This window comes from Sturnus vulgaris, chromosome 11 (assembly GCF_052056855.1).
Source record: "Sturnus vulgaris isolate bStuVul1 chromosome 11, bStuVul1.hap1, whole genome shotgun sequence".
Taxonomy (NCBI): domain Eukaryota; kingdom Metazoa; phylum Chordata; class Aves; order Passeriformes; family Sturnidae; genus Sturnus; species Sturnus vulgaris.
Genome location: NC_142253.1, coordinates 15717822 through 15738741, shown reverse-complemented (window position 1 = coordinate 15738741; position 20920 = coordinate 15717822). Strand labels below are relative to the sequence as shown.

At 55.1% G+C, this 20920-nt stretch overlaps 3 protein-coding genes across 4 annotated transcripts; all 3 read left to right on the top strand.

Annotated features, from left to right (window-relative positions):
• The first annotated feature begins 162 nt into the window (after window positions 1–162).
• TUSC2 (tumor suppressor 2, mitochondrial calcium regulator) lies at window positions 163–5010 on the top strand. The gene is made up of 3 exons (XM_014869682.2): window positions 163–412; window positions 626–746; window positions 2330–5010. The coding sequence occupies exons 1-3, from the start codon at window positions 261–263 to the stop codon at window positions 2393–2395; spliced, it is 339 nt and encodes a 112-aa protein (XP_014725168.1). The 5' UTR covers window positions 163–260; the 3' UTR covers window positions 2396–5010.
• Window positions 5011–7956: 2946 nt separating this feature from the next.
• Window positions 7957–10822, top strand: HYAL2 (hyaluronidase 2). 2 transcript variants are annotated; one of them, XM_088171600.1, is made up of 4 exons: window positions 7957–7993; window positions 8306–9253; window positions 9865–9954; window positions 10090–10822. In XM_088171600.1, exons 2-4 carry the CDS (start codon window positions 8321–8323, stop codon window positions 10501–10503), a joined length of 1437 nt encoding a protein of 478 aa, XP_088027726.1. In that variant the 5' UTR covers window positions 7957–7993; window positions 8306–8320; the 3' UTR covers window positions 10504–10822. The 2 variants fall into 2 exon arrangements, with proteins under 2 accessions (XP_088027726.1, XP_014725167.1); XM_014869681.2 differs by lacking the exon at window positions 7957–7993 and having other exon boundaries at window positions 8049–9253.
• Window positions 10823–11769: 947 nt separating this feature from the next.
• HYAL1 (hyaluronidase 1) lies at window positions 11770–13605 on the top strand. Its single transcript, XM_014869680.2, has 3 exons — window positions 11770–12850; window positions 12977–13066; window positions 13157–13605. The coding sequence occupies exons 1-3, from the start codon at window positions 11951–11953 to the stop codon at window positions 13472–13474; spliced, it is 1308 nt and encodes a 435-aa protein (XP_014725166.2). The 5' UTR covers window positions 11770–11950; the 3' UTR covers window positions 13475–13605.
• Window positions 13606–20920: the final 7315 nt, after the last annotated feature.

The following is a 20920-nucleotide window of genomic DNA, read 5'->3' as shown; positions in this document are numbered from 1 at the left end:
GGAAAAAGAAGTCCCGCGGATGTCGGCGGGCCGTGGGTGCCCACAAGTGGTGCGGGTTGTGGCGGGACTCGAACCCGCGGTCCCCGCGCTGGCGGCGGGGAGGCGGGCGGCTCCGCGCCGGTGTCACGTGATGCGGGCGCCGGAAGTGGCGCGGGCGGCGGCGCAGGCGGCGCTCGGTCGGTGTCGCCGGGCGGCTCCGGGCCGCCCCCGTCCATTAACCCCCCCCCGCCCCGCTCCCGCCGCCGCCGCCCCCGCCCGCCATGGGCGCTAGCGGCTCCAAGTCCCGGGGGCTGTGGCCTTTCGCCACCCCGGCGGCGGGCGGCGGCGGCCCCGAGGGCCCCGGCGGGCAGCAGGCCCTGGCTCGGGCACGGGCCGCGCGCGCCGCCACCCCCTTCGTGTTCACACGGCGCGGGTGAGACGCGGGCGCGGGGGGCGGCTGCCATGGGGCGGGGGGAATGCTGCTGGGCCGGCCTCAGCACAGGCGCGGCGCGGGGGTCGGGAGGAGCCGCCGGCAAAGCCGAGCTGGCAGGGGGTGGTCGCTGCAGTTCCCCAGGGGAGGGGGGACCGGCCTGCCCCAGCCCCCAGCCCGGTTCTCACCCCAACGCCTCCCCTCTGCTCTCGGCAGCTCCATGTACTACGATGAGGACGGGGATCTTGCTCACGAGTTCTACGAGGAGACAATCGTCACCAAGAACGGGAGGAAACGCGCCAAGCTGAAGAGGATCCACAAGAACCTGATACCTCAGGTAATGTGCGGACAAGGGTGGGGGAAAGCGAGTGCAAAGTGCCACGGTGACACTTGAAGTCCGGACTTTACGGGAGCCATCTCCCTCAGGGCATCTTCTTGCTACAAAAGTGGAGGCTCTCTCCTCCTCCCAGTTTCTGCCTCTGAGCCATGATTGCAGTGTGTCCTGGCTCACGCCCGTGTCACCTGAGGCTGTGACAGGAAAGGGAGAGCTGGTGGCACCTTCCAGCTGCCCTTTTTGGAGAGAATCAGTGCCTGAGCCTTTCAGAGCTGCCAGGCAGGGGAAGATAGCTTAGCCGGCTGTATGTTGTAGGGCACAGAGTGCCAGGCAGCCCTGTATGGCCACGGTGTCTGATTACCAAGCACCTTCCACAAGGTGTAGGGTGCTGTGCTGCCTCAGTCAGTGTCATGTCATTGTGGAGGGCCAGGCCTTGTGTTGAGGAGCAGCAGCCAGAGCCCATCAACTGCTGACATGAGTATGCACATCCCCTCCAGCTGCTCAGCAGTGTTGACAGCTCTGTGCTTTGCTCTTCAGTGGAAAAGTCTCCTCTTTAAATAAGCAGGTGGTGTGGAGCTGGGCAGGGGCCGGGATATCAAATGAGGATCATAGTGCAGGGGCAGGAGAGGCTGCATGTAGGGAATCTTTTGGGGCATAAATGGAGGAAAGGGCAGATCAAACCAGGTCTGGAGAGAGTCCCTAATTAAGCAGAAAGGCTTGGCTGTAGTGAGCACTTGGAGTGAGCTGTCAGTGTGCTCTGAGGAGTGGGCAGCCTCTCAGCAGGATGGGACCCCTCTGAGTGCTGAGCAGGCAGTTACAGACAGAAGGATTTGGTGCTGCTTCCTGGGCTGGCACTCTAGCAGAGGCAGGCTTGGCCTGTGGAACTGATTCCTCGTTGATGCGGGTTGAAACTCACCCAGCTGGAATGCTTATCTGAGCTGAGAGAGCAGGTACCAGTACTGAACAGTCCTTTGCTAGTGCAGACTTTACTCTGGTTCTGTGGGTGCAGGCCCAGCCCCGAACCCCTGCTCCCCCCTCTGCCCCAGCCCCCCACCTGCCGGCGGCTCCTCCTGGTGCTGAAACAGGAGAAGGCTTGGATGGGGCATGGGAACGGTTCCTGTGACTGGTGTGGAGGGAGTGTGCATTCAGCAGCCTCCCCTCTGCACAGAAAGCCGCTTTTCTTGTGCGCCAGCTGCCCCGGCTGCATTCTCTCAGAGAGCTCTTTTCATTCTTCTAAATCCCGTGAATGAAAGGTGCCGGATGAAAAGCCCAGACAGCCAATATCTGCCAGTCACGCACCAGCTGCTGCACGGGTAGTGCCTGGCAGAGCAGCTCCCTCCTTTCTCGCCCTGCCATGTGTGGCAGCCAGCCATGCTGCCCTCGGCTCTCCAGGGATGAGTGCAAAGGGCAAAGTGCTGGTGCTTTGCATGCTGCTGCTCAGGCATACCTGGTGTCACAGGCGATTTATGGACCCTGGTCCCTCCGGTTCCTCAAGGGCACAGTGTTCTCTGTCCCTGGGTGACTGGCACGGCTCAGGGGTGTTGATTGGCTGTCCCTTCTGCTCACCACTCTGACTCTTCTTTCAGGGCATAGTGAAGCTAGAGCATCCTCGCATTCACGTGGATTTTCCGGTGATTATCTGCGAGGTGTGAGTCCCAGACATCGATGCCCGCGGGCGGGAGCCCTACCCCACCACCCCCAGTCTCGCCGGGCCAGGCTGCATTGTGTTCCCACCGAGGAGGACTCCAGGCGTGTGGTGGGACAGTAACTCTCCCCTCGCCTGGAGATCAGGCAGGATGGAGCAGGCCCTTGCAGGAGATGGGTGACTCTGCAACGACTGCTTAAAAACATCCTCACTTGAGTCAGAAGACTAAAATACCTTTTGTAGCCTCTAGCCGACGTTTGATGGATAACTGGAACTGCAAACAAGCTGCTGTGATTGAGCTGTGAAAGGGAGAGCAGGCCTGCACTTCTCACCAGAGAGAATCCCCCGCTTCTCAGGTATGCGGCCCAGGGAGAGCCAGGGCACGGTAACGCCCTGCTCTGCACCCTGACGTCCCTGGGGCTCGCAGGTTAGATGGCCAGTGTTGCAGCATGTCCCTTTGACACCGGCGTGATGTGACACTCCCATGTATGGGTTTGTTGATGGAGGATAAATAGGGCAGGCTGAGGGGTCTCAAAGCACATCAGGCTGGCTGCTGCTCTCCTCTTGGGAAGGAGATGGAGATCAGATGCCACTCTCTTAGACCTCAGTCTCTTCCCCCACTGCATTTCCCCACTTATGCCAGCACGGGGGAGGTTGGCTTTGCTGCTGCCTGCTGGAGATCTCTGCAGTCCCTGGCCACTGCTGGTGGCAGCAAGGTCCCAGCTCCACAGCAGACTTGCCTCCCCCATCGACACACTGGCTCCTGCTGAGCGCTGTCCCTCACCTGCTGCGGGGCTGGGCTGCCGGGCAGCTTCCTCACCCCCGCTGCTGTTTGAACATACCTCCCTATAGGCTGGGCCTCGACTGAGCCAAGCAGGAAAGGAATCCTCTCTTCCTTCTCTCTGCCCCTGAAACAATCAATTGGCGTACCTGCCCCAGCTTGGAAATCCCCCTGGTGATGTGAACTGTGGTTCCTCCCGCATCCCAGCTGGTGGCAGGAGGAGAAACGCAATGCACTTTAAAGGGAGGCTTTCTGCCCCACCCCGGAAGGTCCTGCTCTTTTCTCCTCTTTCCTCCCACCTGAGAAGGTCGAGGTCTTGGCGGCACCGAAGAACCTCTCACCCCTGCGTGTGTCCAGCTGCTGGAGGAAAGGCCTGACCCCAAATGCCCCTTGGCAGCATGAGGAGCCCCTGCCTCCCTACTCGGCTGTGCCCAGACCGGGCAGGCAGAGGAGGACCGGCAGCAGGCACAGCTTTAAAGTGGGTCAGAGCCTACTCCCCACAGCAGCTAGCTCGGCTTTCCTCCTCTTTCATTCCAGAACTTATTTACTTTCTAAGCACTTCAGATGTTTGCTACCTCGATTTTTAATTTAAGCTGCTGGCACTTGGCTGCCAGCCCTGTCAATGTCTACGTTGGATGTATCCATCTCCGCGTCCACTGAGAGCCACCCGGGCGTGGGGCCACATTCCCGGCTTCGGGGAGATAACAGCGACGTGGCTGTTGCTGTCTTCCTGTCACCACCTCTTCCCTTCACGTCCCTCCACCCGCGGTTCCCATCAACAGGAGCAAGCACGCAGGGTGAAATGGATGTGCTGGCTGCCACCAGGCAGGAAAGCGGGAGGGCAGGGCTCGTCTACACTGTGATGCTGGGCGCTTCTTTTTCTTTTGTTCTGCTTGCTTGAAAGTCTTGTCTTAAAACAATCCCTCACTGAAGTGTTTCTTATTTGCACCACCTGCTCTTGAGTATCTCCGTGGTAGGAGCAACCTGGGAAGGGCATCCCTTGGGCTCCACAGGAGAGCAGGAGCTGCTATCCCCAGGAAGAGGAGAGAAAACCGTGACCACGCTGTCTGTGCTACCTTGCCCCACTGCTGTTTGAGGGCACAGGAAGCTGCACCGACCCTGCCTTGGGCATGGGGGAAGGAGGAGGAGGAATGGGGAGGGGGTTGGCACTGTTTGCCTGCCCCAGTGGAGAGCCCCTCACCTGGCTACCAGCCAAAAATCTGCTGGCAAAGCATGGCCCAAACCTGGGAGGGGGGCAGAGACTGTGACCAGCTTAGCAAGGATGCTTTTGTCCTTTCTGATAGGCTGTCCATCCTTCTCCCAGCGTATTAAACATGCTTCCCCAAAACCCATGCCTTCTCCCACCCTTCTATCCCCCTCAGTGTCACCAGAGTGGCAGCAAACCTCTGCAGGCTGCCAGCGAGCTGCATCCTGCCCCGCTTCTTCCCAGGCTGGTCCCCACAGCAGCCAGCCCCCAGGACCCCAGCAATCCTGCAGCAGCAGGGCCTTGGGAGCACCTGGAGGGATCTTAAAAATGTGAAGGTCACTGTAAATAGTATCTGTGTCCACTATGGTGTTGGAGCAAGCAAAAAAAAAAAGAGAAAGTTTTCCTTTTGATTTTTTTTTTTTTTTTTTTTTTTTTTTTACAATTTCTGTGCAACATTGTGTTTTCCCCTGTGGATGTGTAGCCGAATCGTACTCACCAACACTAGGCTCCTTGCTCCTCTAGTGTGTGAGTAGGACTCATGGGTTTGGGAAATGTACACTACTTATGGTCCTTCCTTCCAGTGCATCTGTCCACTTTTGTTAAATTTCAATAAAATTATTTGTAGACCCCACAAGTCCCAGAGCTGTCTTACTGAGGAAGGCAGCTGTACTTGAAGGGCGATAGACTTTGCTGCCAGCATTTCGAGTCCCCTGTTTTTTTGGGAAGGGCGTGTTTGTGCACGTGTGGCCGAGCTGATGGTGAAGGACCCCTGAGTCACAGCCACTTCCAGATTCTCCAGTTGGCACACGGGACTGCCAGGAGTTGGTGACTTCGTCAGGCTGTGGCTCTCTACTTGTAGCTGCCGTGACATATTTGAAATATATAACTAATGTGAAATATATGTCATTTCCTTGTTCATTCCCGAGGGCTGGAGCTCAGGCCTTTCTCCCCTCCCGTGTGGGGATGGAGGTCTGAGGACCCGGAGTTCGAAGGCAGCCCAAGCTGACTTCCCATGGCTCCGCCCGAGCCCCGCGGAGGGGAGAATCCACCTGTCTGCTCCTTCCTCGCCTGCCCTGCCAAATCAGTGCCTCATTAATCACGGGGGCCTGACGTTCTGGAGCCGGCGTGACTCTGTGCCGGGATGCCGCCCGTCCCTCGAGCATTGCCGGCTGTCCATGGGGCAAGTGTGATCTCACTGTTCCCCGCGTCCTGTCCCCGACAGCCCTGCGAGTGTTTTTCTGCAGCCAGAGTCACCTCTCATCATTTCCTCCGCACAAGCCGGCTCGGAAATGAGCCGCTGAGGAAAGCTGTCATGAGAGTGAGTGGTGCAGTGTGTCCTGCCAGCCCTCCAGTCTCGGGAGCATGAGGCTCTGATCCATTCATCCAAAGGGACCCCAGCTCCAGGAGGGATGGATGGATCCTGGTGGCTTAGAAGGGGACTGGATATCTGCGCAGGGTGGTACAGCCCGATGAGGTTACACAAGGTGGTGGCTTTGGCTCTCTGGCTCTGTGACCATGTCTGTGTCTGCCAGGGCCACCACAGTCCCGTCCTGCTGCCCATGGGGCAGGGCCATGCCTGGAACCCCCAGCCCAGGGCTGTCCCCTCCTGGCTTCATGGCTGTTCCATCCCCAAGCTGACCTCCTCTCACACTTTGCTGAACCTGTCTGGCACAAGCGGCTGTGACTCATGCCACGTTATTTTTTTATTTATAGCAACCATGAGGGATTCCCATCCTCCTGCTGCCTGCCTGGAGCAGCTCACTTGCTCAGCTTGCCCTGGCCACTGCTCGCTGCTGCCATCCTGCACCCCTCTACATGGGAGGCTGGATCTCCCCAGCTGGCCCTTCCCAAAAGCAAGTTCACCCTGTGGGAAGGAAGGAGGGAAACCGAGTCAGGTGATGCTCCCACTGAGGGGACGGCAGTGAGAATCTGCGTCACACTTAGCGCTTCCAGCCCTCCCAGAAGTGGAAATCTGTGACCCCTCCGGCCACCCCACTGCTGGTGGGGCTGGATACCTTCACATGAGGAGGATGGAAAATTTTAGCTGCTGGCCAAGAGAGTCTGTTTACTGCCCAGAAGGGAAGGGCAGCGCCTGAAGCGCTGGGACTTCTTGGCTTTCCACAGTCTCTCCCAAGGGTTTTGGCAGCCAACGCCCGGCCAGCAGCTGACCTTCTCAGCCCCCGTCCCAGCCAGTGCCTGGCATTGCCTGCAGGCCAGGCCAAGCCGTGGGGTGCAGCTCAAATTTGGAGTGGCTGGCCTGGATGCAGTGCCCATCCCTAGCAGAACTGTCACACCCTCGGTGGGAGCTTCACCACAAAAGCTGACACCCAAGTGGTGGCACTAACTGGAGCCAGCTGCAGGTGCCTGGGGCCAGGGTTTGACACTGGCAGCACCAGGAGCTGACACGGAACAATGCTGGGCTTGGTGCTCCCGCCTGATCCTTAGGGAGCTGGCGGGTGGCTGGGGAGAACTTCCGTAGATTCAATCCTGCTTCCTTCCCCTGTCGGCCCCGACACACCCTGGCGCTTCCTGCGTGGGGCACCCCGATGGCCCTCAGCCCAATGGGGCCAGCCTGGCCAGAGCAGGCCAGGGACTGGCAGCTCAGGGGGACTGCCACACGGCTGGTCCTTGAGCCCTGCCTGTCCTGTCGCCTGCCAGAGGGGACTGGCTGGAGCCTCAACAGTGCTCTGGGAAGGAAACCCCCCCAGCCCTGTTACACCCATGGCCCCCCTTGTCATCTCCAGGCAGGAAACCCACGGGGCCATGGCTGAGTCAGCAGCACTGATTGCCCTAGGCCTGCACAGGATGTCCTGTCCGGCACAGCACCGCCCTGGGGTCAACACCGTCCTAGGGACACTGCTGTTGCAGGGACACTGCTCTTCTGGTGTCACCATCACCTTGAGGACATTAGCATTCTGGCTTGCCAGCACGCTGGAGTCACCACCATTGTAGGATCACCAACTTTTTAGGGACAACATGATCCTGGCATACCATCCTGGGGTCACCAGAATTCCAGAGTCTCGATTTTGCAGTGATGATGATCCCGGGGACACCACCGCCCTGGGGTCCCCACCACCTGGGGACAGCGTCCTGAGGCCACCACCAATCTGGGGTCACTATGGTTTTGGAGTGATCACGACCCTGGGGATTCCACCACCCCCCAGGGGAAAGCACCACCCTTACCCCCTGGGAACAGCCCCGGCCGGCGGTCACCGCGGTTTGGGGACCTCCGGCCCCCTCGGCCGCCTCAGCCCCGCCAACCGTGGCGCCCCCTGCCGGCCCCAACCGCGGCCCCGCCCGGCCCCCTTCCGCCGCGTGGGGGGGGCGGGTCCTCCCGGGCCGTACCAATCGCGGCAGGACAGGGGGAGGACTCCCCGGTGCCCGGTACCGCGGCCCCACGGAGGTGTGTGTGCGCTGCGCGGCTTCCCCGCCGGCCCGCAGCCCGGGACCCCGCGATGGTCGGTACCACCAGCCCGGCGCGGCGCGGCGCGGCGCGGGCGGGGCGCGGGGGCGGGGCCGGTACCCCCGCGGGTGGTGCGTGCCGGAAGGTTTAAAAGCGGCGGCGGGGGGAGGCGGCGGTGCTGAGGAGCCCACGGCGGGGGATGGCCTGAGGCACGGTGCGAGCCGCGCGGGGAGCGGGAGCGGAGCGGGTCCGCCGGGGGCCGCGCCCCGGCGCTTTGTCTGGCCGGCTCGAACAAAGGCGGCGCCGCGCCGGCACCCAGGGGAGCACGAGCGGGCGAAGCCGCTTGGACTGGGATTCCCGAGAACCAGCCCCCCACTCGGAGCTCTGCCCGCATCCCCCGGGAGCTCTCTGCCCCGGGAGGGGACTTAGATCAGGGTCTGCCTTGGGGGGTGCGGGCAGATCGACCCCTACCTGCACCCCCTCCGGCCGGCTCCCCCTTCTCACTCTCCTCTCCCGCCGCCCCCAGGTCCCGCCGGGCAGGATGCGCGGGGGCTGCGCGGCGGCGGTGGCTGTGGCTGTGCCCTGGCTGGCCCTGCTGGCCTTGGCCCGGCAGCCCCTCGAGAAGCCGTCGGCCACCCCCCATCTTACCCGCCGGCCCTTCCTGGTGGCCTGGAATGTGCCCACCCAGGACTGCAAGCCCCGCTTCCAGGTGTCCTTCGACTTCAGCATCTTCGACCTGTACGCCTCCCCCAATGAGGGCTTCGTGGGGCAGAACCTCACCATCTTCTACAAGGAACGCCTGGGGCTGTACCCCTACTACACCCATCAAGGTGTGGCCGTCAATGGTGGTGTTCCCCAAAACAGCAGCCTGTCCGAGCACCTTGCTCGCCTCCCGGAGGGCATCAACAAGTACATCCGCTCATCCACCAAAGAAGGGCTGGCCGTCATCGACTGGGAGGAGTGGCGGCCTGTCTGGGCTCGCAACTGGAAGCCCAAGGATATCTACCGGGCGGCATCACAGGAACTGGTGTTACAGCGTCAGCCCACCTGGCCCCCTGAGAGGGTGAACAAGCAGGCAGCGTTTGAGTTCGAGTCGGCTGCCCAGGAGTTCATGGTGAGAACCCTGCGCAAGGCCAAGAGCTTCCGACCCAAACAGCTCTGGGGGTTCTACCTCTTCCCTGACTGCTACAACCATGACTACAGCAAGAACAAGGAGAGCTACACCGGGCAGTGCCCAGATGTGGAGAAGTCTCGCAATGACCAGCTGAAGTGGCTCTGGAACGAGAGCATGGCGCTCTACCCTTCCATCTACCTCGACCCGCTCCTGGACTCCACTCCCAACAGCCGCAAGTTTGTGCGGGCACGGGTGATGGAGGCCATGCGCATCTCGCAGAAGCACCATGACGACTACTGCCTACCTGTCTTTGTCTACACCCGGCCCACCTACATCCGCAAGCTGAATGTGCTCAGCCAGGTAGGGCTGCACCACTGGGACATCCTCATTCCAAGCCATGGGCTTTGGGGTCAGCTGGGGTGATTCCTCTGCCTGTATATTGCACCTTGCTCCTGCGGAGCAGGGTGGCTCTGAAGGCTGCTGTCTGCACTCATGGTGTTGCTTGGCACCCCATGGTTTGACTTTCCATGTGGTGGGAAGTGGCACCATCTGTCATGGGGCTGGCCCCAGGGAGCAGGAGGGGTGCTTCCTTTCCTAGGACCCCAGCTCAGCCCCTCTCTGGGCTGGATGATGGGGTGCCACAAACTGTTTCCTTTATGGATGGGATGTCTGGCAGCAGGACTGGCGCCAATGGTGACTATCACCAGGGAAGCGGCTGGGAAGTACTGCAGGACTCAGGTCCTGGCAGCTGGAACCCTGGGGTGTGTGAGCCCACAGCCCCTCTGCTGTGCTGGCTTATCTCCTGAGGAGGAGGGCAGTTTTGGGAAGCCTTGGGCCCAAGCTGTTGGGACGGTCCCTTTTCCCTGAAGCAGGGATTGGGTCTTGCCCCCCTGATCCTTAGGAGCACACTGTGCTGGGGCTGTGGGTGCTGCATGGGGTCTGTGGGCGCTAACCAGACCCTGTCCCCACAGCCGGACCTGATCTCCACCATCGGAGAGAGCGCAGCACTGGGTGCAGCTGGGGCCATTTTGTGGGGTGATGCAGCTGACACCAAAAACCGGGTAAGTTTGGGGTCAGTGTGGGAGGTAGATGGGTGGAGGGATCACCTGGCCCCAGGGGAGGACCAGTAGCTGAGCTGTCCTCTCCATCTGAGGTACTTCTCTTTGAGTAACACCCTGGTGTCTCCCTTTCCCTAGGAGTTGTGCCAGTTGATGAAAAACTACCTGGAGGGGGACCTGGGACGCTACGTTGTGAATGTCACGACAGCAGCAGAGCTCTGCAGCACGACGCTGTGCCATGGCCGGGGTCGCTGCCTGCGCCGGGACAGCCATGCTGATGTCTTCCTCCACCTCAACTCTACCAACTTCCAGCTGAGGCGCCGGGATGCTGACCAGCCCGAGCGCCCCCTCTTCTGGGCCGAGGGCCAGCTCTCCTCTGCTGACATACTCTTCTTACGGACCCACTTTCAGTGCCACTGCTACCAGGGCTGGCAGGGCAGTGGCTGCCAGACACGCGCTGGCCCCCGCAGTGATGCCCCTGGCCCTTTGGCACCGCTGGGACTTGGGGTGCTGTTGCTGCTTGCAAGCTGGTGCTACCCGCCCCTGGACTGAGCTGCGCCTTTCTGTGGCGGTGTAGGAGGAGCCTATTTAAGATATCCCTACCCTGCCTGGGAGGCAGCTAATTATGGAGGGCTGTCCCTCACTGTAGTGGTGTGAGGGGAGAGCTGTGTGGTTGCCCCAACTCTACCACCCCGCTGCAGTGCAGGTGCTCATGGGGATGGAGGAGAGGAGGGGACCCCTCTCCTGTTGTAAGGAGAGGGATGGGGGCAAGAGGGACACGGGGGCGGGGAGCGGGTGCTGCGTGGTGCTGATCCCCCGTGTGCTGCCCCACACTGAAGTGCTTTACCTCGAATAAAGCTGATCAGACTGAGAGGTGTGGGCTGATTTGGGCCGAGGCGGGCACGGGTCACTCAACTCGTGGACACAAGCGCCGGGACGGCAGGAAGCGGTGCGTGTTGGTATGCAGCTCGGGGAAAGCTCTGCGGTGTTGGGAACTGCCTCGCTCGGGGAAGGGGCTGGAGGGGCGGGAGCGGCCCCGCGGAGCCCGAGCCGCGTGGGCAGCCACGGCCGGGCCACCCACGTGGAGGCTGCGTGCGGCCCCGCCCCGGCCCGCCCCTTCCCGCCCCCAGCGGGATTCGCCAGCCCCGGGCAGTGCCCGGCATGCGCGGCTGGAGCCCCCGGGTCCGCGGACACCGTGTGCGGGCACTGTGCTGTGCGCCACGGCCGGGGTAGGTTCAGCTCCTCGGGGCCGGGGACACTGCTGTGCCGCGCGCGTCCCTGAGCTCCGCTGTCGGTGCCCTGGTGTGGCTCCTGTGCCCGTGCAGCCTCTCCGGCCACTGCGCTGTCCTGAGGGGTGTCCGTGGTCATGGAGCGGCCCCGCGTGGCACAGCCACCTCCCTGCCCACGCCGCTCGCCTGCTCTGAGAGTCCCCATGCCGTGCTCTCTCTGTTTGCTGTCCTGTGCTGTGGGTGTCCCCAGGCCGTGCCCTCCTGTAGCCGCGGTGCCCATGCGGGAGTGTCCCGTGCTACCGCGGCCGTGTCGTGCCGGGTGCTGCCCGGTGCTGTGAGCTCGCTGCCGGCAGTGCCCTCCTCCCGCCAGGGAATGGCCGTCGTTCTCCACTTCCCGAGCGGCGCCCGCCCGGCGCAGCCCGCGTCCATCACCGTGACCTTCCCTCCCCCCGCCCCGTCCGTGTCTGTTTGTCTTTCCAGCCCACTCATCGCCGGCCAGTCATGAGGTATTGACTTTGCGCATTCCTTCCCAGCCGAGCCTGCTGCCGTCGCTCATTACGCGGGGCTGACGCTGCTGTCCCACTCCGGGGCCGCTGATAAATTCGGGGGACTTTGAGGAGGTGGAAGAGGTGACCTTTGGTAACCGCAGCGCTTGGGAACGGAGCTGTGGATTAATACCGGTCCTGACTTGGAGATAAAAGCATCAAGGTTTGCCCAGGTCTCAGCTCTCCCCAGGCATCTCCAGGACTCACCCTGAGCACAGCAGCACCATGGCATCAACGTGGTCCTGCTGGGTCTTCCTGCTGTTCCTGCCTGTCCTGACCCATGCTGGGGGACCTGGTCCTGTCCTCGTCAACCGCCCCTTTGTCACCATCTGGAACATCCCCACCGAGCGCTGTGCCGAGAAATACAATGTCACCCTCAGCCTGGAGGTCTTTGATGTGTTGGCCAATGACCAGGAGTCCTTCACTGGGCAGGATATCACCCTCTTCTACAGCGACAAGATAGGTCTCTTCCCCTACTACACATCTGAGGGGGTGCCAGTGAATGGGGGGCTCCCCCAAAATGCCAGTCTGCAGGCTCACATCCACCAGGCCACCCAGGACATCAAGGTGACCCTGCCCAGCCCTGACTACGCTGGGCTGGCTGTCATCGACTGGGAGAAATGGCGCCCACTGTGGATCCGCAACTGGGACTCCATGGAGATCTACCGGCAGAAGTCAGAGGAGCTGGTGCAGCAGCAGCACCCGCAGTGGCCTCCCGAGGAGGTGGAGGAGATGGCCAAGCAGCAGTTTGAGAAGAGCGCCTGTGACTTCATGAACCAGACCCTGTGGCTGGGCGAGAGCCTCCGTCCCAGTGCCTACTGGGGCTTCTATGGTTTCCCTGACTGCTACAACAATGACTTTGATAGCCTGCCCTACAACGGGACATGCCCAGATGTGGAGCAGCAGAGGAACAAGAATCTGTCCTGGCTGTGGAGGGGCAGCCGGGCACTCTACCCCAGCATCTACCTGCCCCTCTGCCTCAAAGGCACCAACAAGGTGCTCCCCTACGTGCGGCACCGCGTGGCCGAGGCTTTCGCTGTCCAGCGTGGAATCCTTGACAGTGGCATCCCCGTCCTGCCCTACTCCCAGATCGTCTTTGAGAACACTCTAGACTTCCTTTCCCAGGTGATGGGGATGTGGGGATAGTGGGCACCTCTTGGGCTGGTGGGTTGGCACCAAGGAGTCTTTAAATCTGCTGGGGCTGTGTGAGGGCTTTGGGCACTGCTGACTTCTCCTGTCCCCTGGGTGCAGGAGGACCTGATGAGCACCATCGGGGAGAGCGCGGCTCAGGGGGCTGCTGGCATCATCCTCTGGGGCAGCCTGGACTACAGCACCTCCAAGGTGAGTGCAGACAGTGGCATCAGGTCCCTGTCAGCAGGTACCCCCCAGTGCCTCAGCTGTGCAGGGCTGTGACACCGAATGCCATTGCAGGAGATGTGCCTAAGGCTGAAGGACTATGTGGAGGGGCCCCTGGGCCACTACATTGTCAATGTGACAGCCAGCGCTGACCTGTGCAGCCAGACCCTGTGCTCCAGCCAGGGCCGCTGCGTGCGCCAGGACAACCAGCAGGGCTACCTCCACCTCGACCCCTCCCGCTTCACCATCCACCTGCAGGCTGGCAAGCCCTGGCTGGTGGCTCAGAGCCTGGAGCTTGGGGAGGACGTCTCCAAACTGGCCAAGGAGTTCAGCTGCCAGTGCTATGACAAGTGGCAGGGACCCCGCTGTGACACCCAGGACTCTGCCAAGTGACCGTCTCCCCACCCCTTCCCAGGTTTCCCACTCTGGGGACACTGGGGCAGACAGGGTGACACTACCTCAGCACCCTTGCCATGGGGTTGAGAATCTGACGGTGGGGCTCTTAATAAAACCAGAAAGCACCAGCAAGTGTCTCCTTGTCTTCTGCTGCAGCACATTTTGGGGTGGCAGGGTTCTCCTGCTACACCGTTGCTACCTTGTGATGCTGCATAGGGCTGTCCTTTGGGCTGGGGGTTTGGGATGTAATGCCTCAGAGAAACCACAAGGAAAAAAACAAAATTTATGGAAAAAGACATAGGAAGAGGGGGTGATGGAGGAAGAGGATAAGAAATGAACTAATGATGGGGAATGGCCAAAGAGTGGAGGCAAAGGGGGTGAAAAGATGTGATTGTGTGGCTGTAGTTGAGGGAGTGTATTCTCCCTCACTGTGCACAGAGGAGTGGACTGAAACCAATGCCCCCACTTTGATTTTCCCCTGGATAACCGCATGCAAAACAGTTAAGCCCACAAAGAATATGCAAAAGCATTGATTTCTGTTACTCAGGCCACAGACTTAACTGTACCTATTTCAAAGCAGCTGGGAGAAGGCATGAAACCCTGGCCCAGCTGAGATAAAGACGTTGACATCTTCATCTGGCTATTCATCCTGGGGTGAGGGAATCAAATGCTCAGTTCTCTGATTTTAGGCTCTAATTCAGGTAATCTCTCCTTGTTGGGACTGGACTGCATGGCACTGTGTGTGTACTGGGGACTTACAAACCTGCACTTTTGATTTTTAAGCTGGTTGGTGTAAACCATTGCAGAGTTAATACATTTCTTATGTTCATTTCTTATTATTACATTGAGGAGGATCTGAGAATACACCACTGGAAACATAATTAAGCCTTTAGATTCCCCAGTCACAGCTTTCAGAAACATACACTTTGTTATTACCAAGCTCTTTGACAAACTGGGGGCCCCTGAAAAAATTAATCACAATTGGATTTTGGCCCAGAATTAATAGTTTTATCTAATTCTTATAGAGATAGCTTGGTAAATGTTGGAAACAATATTATCTTAGTATTTTTTGTATGTGAAATGTAATTTAACTTAAATGAACACTCAAACATGCTCCTCCCAAGCTGGAGGGAATCTGATATTTGCCCTGTATTAAATACTGAAATTGAAAGCAAAGTTCACCTTCCTATTCACACAAAGAAAATTACCATGAATTTCAAGTCCTCCTTATGCCTTTGAGGGATAGGAGCTGTGTGCTTGTAACTTCTGGTAATTTAATATGCTTCAAGTGTTCAGCTACTGGTGCCTAACTGGGGGCTGGTCTGAGGTTCCCCTGGACAGTATTATCTCAATCCATTAACCAAACTAAGCATTGAGGTGGGCATCAGGAAAAAGACATTTCCTTGGGAGCTGCAGAGGCACTGGCACTATCAGAAGCCACAAAAGCTCTGCAGAAACCCTGTCTCTGGGTGTGGGTTTGTGGCTTTTCTTAAAGACAAGTGAGGCTGGGAAGTGACAGACTTCCCTTATTTCTTGAAACTCTTTTTCTTGTTATTGAAATAATGCAAACTTAGGCATGAATGCAGTTTGCCACTTTCAAATAATAGCTTTGAACGTGTAAGAGGATTTGCTTTATTCATCCTACTTATTGCAGCTATTCTTCTGTCTCTGCCCCTCCGTATCTAAAGACACCCAAGACACTGGATTTCATGTAATTTAGCTTGTCTTGCTCCAGACTGAGGAATGGAGACTAGAAAGACACTGCATGTGGTGCCAGCAGACAATGTGGAAGCACTGAACATCTGCTGGGTTGTTTTTTCCAGCTCTGCAAACCTGTACACGTGTAGAGCTGCCAAACCCAGCGCTGCCGGAGCCAGCCCACGCCCAGCAGGGGTGTGCTGCAGAGGAGGCAGCATAATCCAGGCACGGGCCTTTGAGTGGGTCACATTTCTGGCCCTTGGGTGGGATGTGCTCGTGGTGTTGTCACAGCAGCTCCTGTTTTCCATGCTCAGGATTCCTGATGAACCTGCTGTGTGCAGAGCTCGCTCGTCCGCTGCGTTACAGGATTCACACTAAATCAGGTCCTAGGCTTTTTCCACGTGCTGCTGCAAGAAATGAGGGAAGACTGTCACTTAGAACTGTCCCTACATTGCCAGGTTTTTCATTTCAATGACTCATTATTTTTTGTCTATGTTGCTTAAGCCCCAAATCTCCACAAATAATCCTAAGTATTTACCATGGTTAACTATCCCAAACAGAGAAAATTGAACTGCTGAGGGCTCTAAAGATAGAATGATTATTTTACAATCTAGAATGAAGGTACTTGTAGTGAGGAGCCTTTAAATGCTTTGATATAGCCAAGATATAAGTAGTTCACCTGAAGGGGAAGGTATAGATTAAATCTTGCATAAAACAGATGGAAGGAAGCCCTTCCAAGCAATTCACAGGCTTTTCAGATACAAGCAGGAAATTAGCGGCCTGTTATTTACCTAATAAGAAAAGTTCTCATCTGCCTTGTTCCCCTGACTAAAAAACTCAGAATGTGTATAGAGAGATATTTCCCATGTTGTTAGAAATCGGTTTAGTCAGACACTAAGACGTTGTTTTCAGTTTTGTCTTCCATTAACAGCCCACATCTATGGTTAGATGACCAAAAGGGTGATGGTATTTTGAGACCCCAGAAGTTGTTTTAGGACCCCATTAGATACCATTTGCTGTTGTATTTCACTTCATCGAAAGATCTAGACTGAAGCCATAAAACCTGAATCAGGAGTATGTGAAGCAGGTCCTTCCAGACCACTTCTCCTGCAGCTCTTGCAGCTGGATGCTGGGCTTCTCCTGATATACGAGTACAAGCCTCTTTCGGAAGAAATAAATCCTTCCCGAAAGCAGATCATGGCAACTGTGTGGCTTGAAATTAAAGATATGGCATGTGGGTCTTTAAAATGCCTTTTATTCCATTCGCATTGCAGTGGAGGCTTGTGGCACACAGGGCTGGTCACTCAGAGCTCAGGTTGCTTCGTGGGTGTGCAAACACATGGCAGCTTAAAGGGAGAGGAGTGCTGGGTGCTCTGCCAGCCTGGGGCAGGTTTTGGTCACTCTGTTCAGCTGTCATTGCAGAAAGCCCCCCCAGCTCCCAAACACTGCTCTGCTGTGCCCTAAGTTCCAGGTGAGCACCTCACCCAGCAGGAGCAGCTAGGAGGACTCAGAGGTACCTCAGTGAAACATGAGACCAGGAGGAGGAGGAGGACGAGGCAGCAGCACAGAAACTGCCTCCAATGACACTTGAGCCTGTGAGCAGCTTGAGGTGCTACCCAGAGCAGCAGAGGTTTCACTGGCTTTGAATAAAGCACACCCCCTATATGTCAGTAGCATTGAGGGTGTGCACAAGGCTTCATTGCTTTCTTGTTAATGCCTATAACTAAAACTTGCCACTTCTTTTCCACGTGCAATGTCAAAGTTCACTTCTGATTATTGTTTCAAAAGTGAAACATCAGCTCCTACAGAAATAATTTCCAGAGCTTGAATGCAGGACTCTGAATCCCAATCCCCCCCTACAGTGTCACTCAGAGCGACACCGACTTCAACACTCAATTTTCAAGCTACCAGTTACCTAAAATAAAAGTGGCCCTTTCTTACAATATCTTTGTATCTCTGTATCTCTGTTTTGTGTTTGAAAATCACCACTCCAAACCTTTTCCCTTGCTCAGGCATTTCTAAAAAAGATGTGAAAAGATTTATAAAAAACAAACCATATTTAAGAAAGATCTAAAGTGATCTTCAGGGGCCATAGACTCTGCTACTGCCCTGGAGCTGACATCCCTTGTTTCCGAGAACTAGCAGGAGTATCAGCCTTCATTCCTCTGATTCATCAGATTACAATTTCAGAAGTTATTTAAGAAAAAAAAAAAAAAAAGTAAGCCTGGAAGCACCGTTTGTGGGCTCTCAGCAAGTATTTAAACCTCCAGCACAAACAGCAGACCTTGCTTTATGTTATGCAAACAAAAATGCCTCCGCGCTTGAGAACTTGTCCCACTTTTTTCCATAACGTTTTTATTCTGCCATTTCTGGGGCTGGGCAGCAGAGCAGGACTTTCACCACAAGAATGTGGGCGCAGCAACAGCTCCTTTGTTGTGAGTGCTCCAGGCCAGCTTCAGGCAGGGCTGGTGTGTGGGGTGCAAGGGCTCCACGTTTTCTGCTTGAGAAAAGTGTATTTTGTGTTTTTCACTGCCGTTAGGACTGTCAGAAGCGGAACACTTGTCCTATTTGCAGCATCTCCGCTGCTCTGATTTGGCAGCAACTTCCCTCCTAGTTATTTTCCACCCTGGGGCTTTAAAACAGGCTAATTAGTGTCCTGTGCTGGCATTAGTAAATTAGTAGGAGTGTTATCAACAGCCCGAGGAAGGTCAGAGTGAGGCCTTGGGAGTGCTTGGAGCGAAGCCACTGGCTTGCACACCTTGTAGACTCATTTTCCCCCAGTTACATGTTAAGCACAGAACCATATAGTGCTCCAAACTCTGCTCTAATCTGCTGGTGCAGACTTCAAGCAAGCACCAAGTAATATAGCAAAACATTTTGTGGGAACTGTCATGCATTTGACTATAATTTCTCAGGAGGAAAAATGTGATTTGACAGGTTACTGGTCCTATTCCCCTATTAAGACACAAACAGTTGTAAGCCTCTCTGCTGTTGGGCAGAGTTCAAGGTTAGTTTCAGGAAAAACTAAAATTTGGAGGCAGAACCTGCCCACAGTGCAAAGCCTATATTCTTTATTATCTTATTTGTTTTAATACACACCAACCGATACCTGCACACGGCAGATACCAGCTGAGATAACAGGGAGTTCAATATTTAAGGCTTGGCTTTTCTCACCATAGCAACAAATCTGTAAGGAAGTAAGGGCATGGATAACTGGCAGCATCCAGCACAGCAAGGGCAGTGGTGCTGGAAGTCCAAATCTCTTAGACACACAGAGCCTGATGCAGAACCACCGTGGATGTCTGAACACAAGCACCCAGCGTGCCCTGGGCAGCGTGTGCTGTGCAAAACATCAGCAGAACAAACACAGAGGTAGGTGTTTGCTCCCTTGTTTGCAGGGCAGCTGGGAAAGAGGGTGGTCTCTACTTAATTTTATTTTAATTTTCTAAAATAGTGGAGGTGGTGACCCTTGAATGTGGGTCTGCTCTCCCTGACTGCATAAACCAGCTCCTGGGGCACAAGTGACTCTTCGTAGTTACTGGCCTAGAAAAGAAGAGCCCTCCAAAGGTACCCTTTTCTCTCTGCACCTCTGCCATCCTACCAAAATTAGTTAGATGAAGCAGATTCTCTGTCATAAATCCATGCTGCATTTATCCACGTGGACAAACACCTATGTTGCTTTTTATTTCATGGATTAACACTTGTTCATCCACTCATAGAATTGGTTGGATCAGTAATTACATTCAAATTGAATGAAATAACTTGAAAATTTGTCATCAGTGTCCCATCAGTGTCTGAAACCAGGTGAGCTCAAGAACTGCCACCAAAATATACTTGGAGCTATTCTTCAGGATGTTGGTCAGGAGGGTCATGAAACCTTTTCCACTTCAATTGGACTAGAAGGCATGGTATGAATGCTAATTTTCTGCCAGCTACAAAAACAAAACAAAACAACAACACCCCCCCAAAAAAACCCCACAACCCCTTATCTTTGTTTTCTAAACAAGAAAAAAATATTTCTACCTGTGCAGGTTTATCACAAAATACTTACCAATAACCAAGAGTAAGGGGATTAATCTTTAAAATGCCCTACTCTGGGTTCTTGGTAGATAAATGGATGTCACAGTTATTTTAACAAGGCAGTTAATTAATGAGGAATTCTCAAGTTAGAAAAGACACACACCAGAGTATTCATTTCCATAATAGTCCAAGCTTGTAATTTATTTCTTCTATCACCAGACACTGGTGGAAAGAAATGCAACACCAATGCAAGCAATTTGCCAAAAATGTGTTTAGTAAAATATTTATATAATCTTCTCACATGCTGCCTGTTGTGAAGGGGAGCTGTGATTAAAGATACATTTTTTTCTTAGTCAAAGGTTATGGAAAATCTCGATTGTCTGGGATCAAGAAGCAGCACTTGACTACAGCTGTACATACGAAAATAGAGCAGGGTAAAAATAGCACAAGCACTCCAGCAATGGCCATAACAAGATTTTCCTCTTCCAAAGAGCCTGAGAAAGGCCAAGCTCCTAGGGTCTGACCAGACTGGAGATTCCCAGTCAAAAAGATAAGGCTTCCCAAACATCTTAAGTCTCCAGTCTTGGGGTATCTTAACATCTCCTATGCTTCAGGACAAGGATACACCTGATTTTTAAAGATCTTATAATCTAGATAAAAGAAACAGCTCAGATAAATGAAAAAAAAAAGGTACAGCATGAACAGTGACTACAGGGTGACTACATGAATAATTGTATGAACTTCTGCTTACTGGTTCACTTCTTGGTTTTTGCCTTTGATTCTTCTCCTGCACACTTACAATTTGGGTAAAGACTGCAAATATATCTTTAAGAAAGAGTTGTGTTATCTGGCTGAAATGAATGCGGTGCAATCCTGCACGTGGCCAGTTTCCAAGGAATTTAACAAAGCACCCAACAGCCTGAACCTTCCAATGAAGCTGAGGAACAAAAATCCAATTGATTTACTCATCTTTCATTATTGTCATCCAGAGGTAAAAATTATTGGCTCACACGAGAGCAGGAGGAATGTGGCCTGTGTAAAACACAGTCCATAGGATTGGTGTCCCCAGGCAGTCCAGGCCTGCCCCAGCCATGTTGCTCTGATAAGCCCGATCAGATGCTTTTCCTTGCCAAGCAGCTGAAGGAAAAATGTATTTTTGTGGCCTTCTCTTCAATTCTTTGAAACCACAAAGCCACATGCAGGGAAAAATATTTTCCAAGGCCTGTAAGTGCAGCAATTTTTCCAATTTAACTATTTTTGAGGAAGGCACAAGACTAAGTCAAACATTTTCCAAATGGATGATCCTGCTTGCTCAGTTTATACAAGCACAAGCTAGGCAGAAACTGTATTTACCTTGAACACTCTTCTGCTGCGTTCTAAAAGCAAATAAATTATCAGATTTATTTTTTTCCTTCGTGAATATGCTCCTAGTTCCACTTGCCAAATTAACTACACCTCACCAACTTGGACAAAATCTCAACAACCTCATTAGTGGTTGGCTACACGGATCTTGAGCAAAACCCAAGATTTCTAGCAAGTTTTGCTCTTAATACTTGCACTGGTTTATCAGTGATTTAACGTGTTTTTCTTTTAAGAACACTGAAGTGCTCTGCACAGTTAGGATCCTGCAGTACAGCTTTTGGGGGGGGGCAGCTGCTTCACACAAAGGCCAAGGTGTGCCTTCCCACCTTGAAAACAACACTGTGGAGAAGGATAAACAGGGTT